We start from the raw sequence: 6881 nt of genomic DNA on the forward strand, positions 1-6881 counted from the left end.
GATGCTGCAGTGAGACCTCTGTCACACACAGGTCACCCTGTGCCATGCCTTCACTCCAGTCTCTGATTCAGGCTCCCTTTCCTGAAATCCTGCAAGCTGTCACCCAAAGGGCCTGAAATGAGCTTTCTTCTTTTCCATTATCAGCAGAATAATTTATTTAGTTAATTACTTACCTTTGAATTCACACGAGAGAAGTTTAGTTTAAACTTCTGAAACTGCTTAATCACCAGAAATTGTCTGGCAAGTATGCATTAAGGAGAAAACACCCAAAGCTCAGGATGAGTTTACAGGGCTAAGACAGATAAAATAAAAGAGGAATTTAATTACAAAATGTACCACTCCCTTTGTTGTCTCAGTAGCAAGAAACAGATTTCCACAGTACCTAAAATTATTATGTTATAGCAGAAAAGGCTTTTTGTTACAAAAAAAAAAAAAAAAAAAAAAAAAAAAAAAAAAAAAAAAGGATTTTGACTTCAAGCTTTCAAGCTTTAAAACTTGAAGAAAGTTTTTTAAAAAAAAATTTTAATATTTGAAGAAATCACTTGGGTCAATAGAGTAAGTCTTTTTAGCAAACCCAAAAGTTGGCATACTCCCTGGAGAGTTCTTAATTCCTCCTGATGTTCATCTGCAATTTCAACTCTGCACCTACATACATACTGCAGCAGTCTCTAATGTAACCTGTTTGCTTTTCCTAGACTTCAGTAAATGGTGGCACCTGTGGAAAACAGAGCAGACAATTTATAATGCATCTAATTTCTTGGTCTTCTTATGTTGAAAATATTCTCTTTGAGGACTTCTCAATTCTGTATCCTCTGGTAATTTTTGATAGAAATGGACTATACTCTGGCTTACTCAGGTCATTCTTCATCTGATAGAACTTCTGATATCTCTAGCGTTTCATATCTTCAATGCTAATAGTCCGGAACTGGTACCTGTGTTGGGCCATCCTCCAGCTTGTCTGACTTGCATAGAAAAACATAATTCTTCTCACACTTCATCAGAAATATTTTGTCCCACTTTATTAGTAATGAGACAAAAGAGAATTGTGAAAAGTCTAAAACTCCAAGTAGAAGAAATTCAAGAACAGAGGATTCTGCCGCTTCACAGGATACTGTAGAGAACGGGCAGCGTAAGAGATCCTCACGACCCGCATCCACATCCGGCACAGCTAAAGGTAACTTGCACGGCCACCCTTCCTGGGGAGAGGGCAGCTCCTAACCTGCTTCCCCAGGTGTTTTGCCCTGGCAGTAGCTGCCTCGTAACGCTGGTTTGCAGCTCATACACCTTGCGTGCTTTATCTCTAGTTTCAAGGATTTAGCCACAGGTGTTGAAGCATTTCCCGACATCTGCACTGGCAGTAATCCTGTATGAATTCCTCTTTGATACATCTGTGGAACTTGTTTTCTGCAGCACTCACCACCATAGTGTTCAGCACCTTGCCTAGTTGAATTCTCTTTGCAGAAATGTGTTGCTGTTGGAAGGACCGTACTGAGATCAAAAAGTGACATTTTCCTTTTCCTGAAGCCCGAAAGATACAAGACTTAAGTGTTCCCAAGCGCACGGTCGGTTCTTGCCAAGTCAAATGCCATGGTTCAGGCATGCTCCAGAGGCTGCTGAGGTGGCAGCCAGGAGCATCAGGGAGTGCTGTGTGCTAGCACAGAGCCTCAGCTCTGCTTCACAACAACATCTGAACTCCTGAAGTTATTAACCCATGGCATTAGCAGGTGCTGACGTATCTTACTCCTACCCAGGTTACAGTCTTTAACAGTTATGCAGCATTTGTGTGATATGCACGGCCCAGTGCCAGGCTGAAGCTAATTCTGTCAGCTTCTTGTATTTAAGGGTCAGAAAAATGCTGATGGACCAAAGTTATACAAGAGAGTAGAGAGAGACCGTCAAGAGGCAACATTCGACCACTATTTTAAAGATAATATACAGAACAAAGAGGTACTAATATAAAATGATTATAAAAGGAAGTCAAGTTGAATTCAGCCACCATTTCCATACTGGAGGTACTCAAGTGTGATGCTAAGAATATTGTGTTGTCAGAGTTTCAGAGAAGCATTCCAGCTTTACATTATTGTGCAATTACTCCCAAAGATTACACAGGGGACCTATATGTTCTGCACTTTTGTGACTGCTGAACTTAATTATATTTACTTCTTGTGGCAGGACTGTGCAGAAGAATCTGAGTCTGTATTGTAAAAATAAATTCTCTTTCATGATTGTGAAAAAAAGTTTGAACAATGTGAAGCCAGTTTAAAATCCCTGCCTGCGTTTGAGGGGATCTGGAGCGTGTGACCTGCCCCACATGCTGTACTGGGTAAACCTAAAGATGACAACCAGTGAAACTTCAAATTCTGAAAATGTGGGAACGGGAAAGTGCATCAAATTTAAATAATACCAAAACTCTCACAGGGGTTTGTGCTGACTGTGTAATACATTTATCTCTATAAATAAAACCTTTGGTTTTAAGTCGTGCATCTGAAGCTGCTGCAGTGTCCAAGGGCTTTGCTGGACACTTGGGTGCAGTCTGCAGGGGATGCCTGGCTGCGATGCCTTGCTTGCAAACACACAGCTGCTCCCAAGCTGTGGAGAATGAGCCAAACCAGGTGTTCTGGACAAGCTGCACATTAGTGAGGTGGCCGTAGGAGTGTCACCTGGTCTGCCACCTGTGCCTGCTCTGTTGTACATATTTGTTAGTGAATCAGAGCTTAATTATTCTGGTTTGGTTGCTCCTGTCCTCATTATGTTATCTGTGTCCTGAGAGACCCCTTAATCCATGGTAAAAGGAATGTGGCGCTGGGAGGAGTTATCTCTTCAGATAGAGGGTGTTTAAAGTCATTATTAGGAAAAATAAATGAGCAGGGAGGGAGAAGCAGACTTTGACCAGCTGGAGTAGGAACTTGGTTGCTAAGTCTTGGGAAGGAGGAGGCAGAAGGGTCAGTGAGAGAAGAGGGACACACAGGGAGGGTCAGCCCTGTCCATGTGTGTCCGGCACACTTCGGGGTGCAGGGTTTGGGAGGTGCTGGTGATGCTCGCGAGGGACTGAGTGCTGCTGCCCCACTCCTCCTCCCAAACACGGAGCTTTGAGCAGCAACAAGGGCAACAACAGCTGCTGCTGAAGCTACTTCAAAGTCAGTCCTGCTGCTTGGAGGGCTCCAGGCTGGAGTTGAGCCTGTGGAGATGTTTCACTTCTGAAAATTGGTACTGTACTGGTGTTTTCCCTTTTTGGAGTACTTTTCCAGCAAGGGCTGCTTTTAGCATTTACTGTAGCTTTGAGTTTGTTAAATTTTGAAATGTTGATTGTTTTTTTCTAATTCCACATGTAACAGCGGTGGAGTTATACTGCTGCTATTCTAATTTTAGATGGGCTTGGAATTTTTTTTCCCTTTTGACTCTTAAAATACACACAGCTGCAATAGTTTTTGGAAAACATTATGAAGAGCCAAAGAGACATTGCCAACATTTAAAATCACATTTTTAAAAAGATCTAAAGAGGTAAATGCCTTTGGTCCTTATTCTTTTTGTTTTGAAATGGAAATTTAGTGCCTTGGTAAGTGCACTGGACATGCCATCTGCTGTCACCGTGGCCCTGCAGGTGTTATCATTTGTGTCTTTTTGCATCAGCTGTGTTCCTGTGACTCGGTGTACACTGCAGAGACTTGTTTTCTAATGACCTTCTAGGAGCTCAGACAGCTGGGGTGTTGCCTGGCATGGCAGAGTGGTTATGTAGCACCCTTTCCTCCTGGGACACGGCTCCCCTGTGGCACGTAGGGGACGGTTATAAACATTTGGCTCTTCTTTCAAAGGCTGTTCTGTCAGGTTTGCGTGAGTGCCCAGCTCACACCGCTCGGGCCCTTGTGCGTGTCGGGCTGGCGGCCCAGGGGTGCCGCAGCTGCTCAGGAGTTGGTCCCGGCGTGGGGAAATCCTGCTCTCCAGAGCACAAACTCTGGTGTGAGTTTGGAAAAATGACAGGGCAATCTGTGCCCCTCTGGGGAATGGCTTACCGACTGCATATCCATGCTTTTTTTCTTCTCTTGATTTCAGAAACGAGTGCCAGTGCAATGCAGTCAAAAAGAAGAAAATCCAAGTAAATTACTGCATGGAAACATGAGACTTGTAAATGAGTGTGAATTTACCAATACCAATTTTGAGCTGTGATTTTTCTTTTTTAAATAAAATTCTGTACAGTAAGTAATTTTAATATTATACTGTTCCCAATAAATGATTTTTTTTCTAAAAAAACAGATAAATAGATATAAAAACTGGGTTCTTCTAAAACCCCCTGGATTTGCAAAGTGAAGTCAGGGTTAGCACATTAGGGTAATGTGTTTGTATGAAATGGAAGAGGAGGGGAAGACAATTGTAAATTTATTTGTTTCCACTTTTCATAAACAATTTAGAATACAGGGTTGTCATTTTTAGGTATTAAAATAATGTAATGTGCTGTTGTTTAAGTACTGTATGTGAATAGCAGTCAGAGGGTTTATAAACAAACCCCATGTTGTTTGGAAATGTAAATAATTTTATTATATAGTAGATCTGATGTATTTGTTGTAGAAATGGACCAGTGAAACAAAAAATAAATTTAAGGGTTTGTATAATGTGGAATTCCTCATGCTCTAAATAAATGTTATTGTCCTATAAATTGGGTTGAATTATTATTAGCAACAACAGCAGCATCATTCCAAACAAGAGGATTGGAGGGATTATTTAGAGCTCTGGGCCTGCAAGCTCCTTATATGTAGCTTCAGCAAGGACTTTGTTTAACCACAAACAAATTAACCGATGCAGCTGCTCCTGCAAAGCAAGGGAGCACAGGAAGGACACGCTGCTACCCCCGGGGCTGCACAGGGAGCAGAGGAGCCCCAGCAGCCTGGCTCCCCACAGAGGGCTGCTCAGCAGGGCACAGGCAGGGAAAAGGCCCAGTTTCACGGGACAAAGGCAGCAGCCTGGTGTCCCTCGGTCTGGAGAGCTCTGCTGCCATCGGCCGTGGCGCTCGGGATGCGCTGCCTTGGAAAGTAGGTCAGGCTCGCTGTTCCTGAGAGCTGCTGGGGAGAGCCCAGAGCCTGAGCTCTGTGCACACACACTGCCACCTCCTCTCTTTCTTGCTGAATTTTAAAATATGTATCTCAAAATGCTGATTAAATATAAATTGTTATTAAATGGATGTTGTCAGCTTTTATAATCACAGAAATTATCTATTTGTGCACAAGGTAGCAGGCACTGAGTGAGGCCAATGTCACAGAATCATTGGGGATGGATAAGTCCTTTAAAACCATCAAGTCCATCTGTTCCCCTACCACCGCCAAGGCCACCAGAAACCCATGTCCCCAAGTGCAGCATCCACACGTTTTTAAAATCCCTCTAGGGATAGGGACTCCACCATTGTCCTGGGAAGCTGTGCCAGGACTTGACAACCTCTTCCATGAAGTAATTTTCCCCAATATCTAACCTGAACCTCCCCTGGTGCTACTTGAGGCTATTTCCTGTCATCCTCTCCCTTGTTCCCTGGGAGCACAACCCAACCCCACTCCACCCTCCTGTCAGGGAGTTGTGGAGAGTGAATGTTTCCCCCAAGCCTCCTTTTCTCCAGGATAAGCCCTCCCAGCTCTCTCAGCTGCTCCTGGTGCTCCAGCCCCTTCCCCAGCCCTGTTCCCTTCTCTGGATACACTCCAGCCCCTCAATGCCTTTCTTGCCATGAGGGGCCCAAAACTGTCCCCAGGATTGGAGGTGCCTCACCAGTGCCCAGCACAGGGCACAGTCGCTGCCCTGGCCCTGCTGCCACACCATGGCTGGTACAGGCCAGGTGTCATTGGCCTCTTGCCCACCCGGGCACACCAGCCTCTTGTTCAGCTGCTGTCACCAACACTCCCAAGGCCTTTCGCACCAGGCAGCTTTCCAGGCACTCTTCAGTGTCTCCATCCTCCCTGCCAGAGTGTGGCTGCTCGTGTCCCTGTACAGACACAGCTGATGTGGGTACGGCAGCCCCCCAATCTTTGCTGGGCCCCTGCTCTCCGCTGGGGCTCACCCTGCTCCATACTTGGACTCACTGCTCCTGTTGGTGCTTCAGGCTGGGTGGGAAGCTTTGGAGAATAAGAACAAAGTCCATGAAACTGGAAAGTCTTCTCAGAAAAGGTCCATATACCAATAAACCAGGGGAAGAGGGGGAATGTGCTTCAGTTTGTGGGAAATACCACCCTGTGGGGAACAGACAAGCTTGAGGTCAGGGACATTTACAGGGACACAGACCTTAGGAAAGAAGAACTACAAGATCCTACCACTCGGAAGGAGCCTTGGAAGGAGCAAAGGACCCCTGAAATGGTCCTCTGAGCAGTGCTGGACTTTGGAGCAGCTCACAGTCAAAGCCCTGGAGGAGAGCTGAGCCAGGCTGTGGGCAGGGAGGGCAGCCCATGGGGCAGGGAAGTGATCCCTTGGCATTTGGGGATCTGGAATAATATCACCTGCTTTCCACCTCCCACCCAACCACAAGATGTTGATAATGTAGAGGAGACACAAGAGAAGGCCACCAGGATGGCCTGGGGCTGGAACACCTGACTGAAAGGAGACATTGAGGGAAATGGGCACCATCGCCCTTTTGTGATCTGCAGAAGATGGAGCCAGGATGTTATAGAGATGCAAGCTGGGAGACAGGGATGGACACCATCAGGACAAATGGAAAGAGAGTAGCTTCTGAGCGGGCAGAAGAAACTATTCCCCCTGGGATGCAGCGCAGGATCTCTCTCTTTGGAGAATTTCAAGCATTGGCTGAACAAAGCCCTGTGGTCTGAATTCAGTGTTTACCCTGCTGTGAGCAGGATGTTGGACTGGACCTCCTGAGCTCCATCCATCACAAATAACCCTAGGCTTTGTCTCCA

General features: G+C 45.5%; 1 protein-coding gene across 6 annotated transcripts in view; it reads left to right on the forward strand.

The window, feature by feature from the left end:
- Nucleotides 1-4651, forward strand: part of NCOA6 (nuclear receptor coactivator 6) — a 43755-nt gene extending 39104 nt beyond the window's left edge. For 3 of the 6 annotated variants that reach the window (XM_053958212.1, XM_053958213.1, XM_053958214.1), the window contains exons 15-16: nt 1026-1174; nt 4051-4651. In XM_053958212.1, coding sequence (XP_053814187.1) covers nt 1026-1174; nt 4051-4097 — 196 coding nt within the window. In that variant the 3' untranslated portion in view covers nt 4098-4651. Of the gene's footprint in view, nt 1-1025; nt 1175-1842; nt 1948-4050 lie in introns of all 6 variants that reach the window. The other 3 variants (XM_053958215.1, XM_053958216.1, XR_008433827.1) reach the window with 2 other exon arrangements.
- Nucleotides 4652-6881: the final 2230 nt, after the last annotated feature.

Source organism: Vidua chalybeata, chromosome 17 (genome assembly GCF_026979565.1).
Source record: "Vidua chalybeata isolate OUT-0048 chromosome 17, bVidCha1 merged haplotype, whole genome shotgun sequence".
Taxonomy (NCBI): Eukaryota; Metazoa; Chordata; class Aves; order Passeriformes; family Viduidae; genus Vidua; species Vidua chalybeata.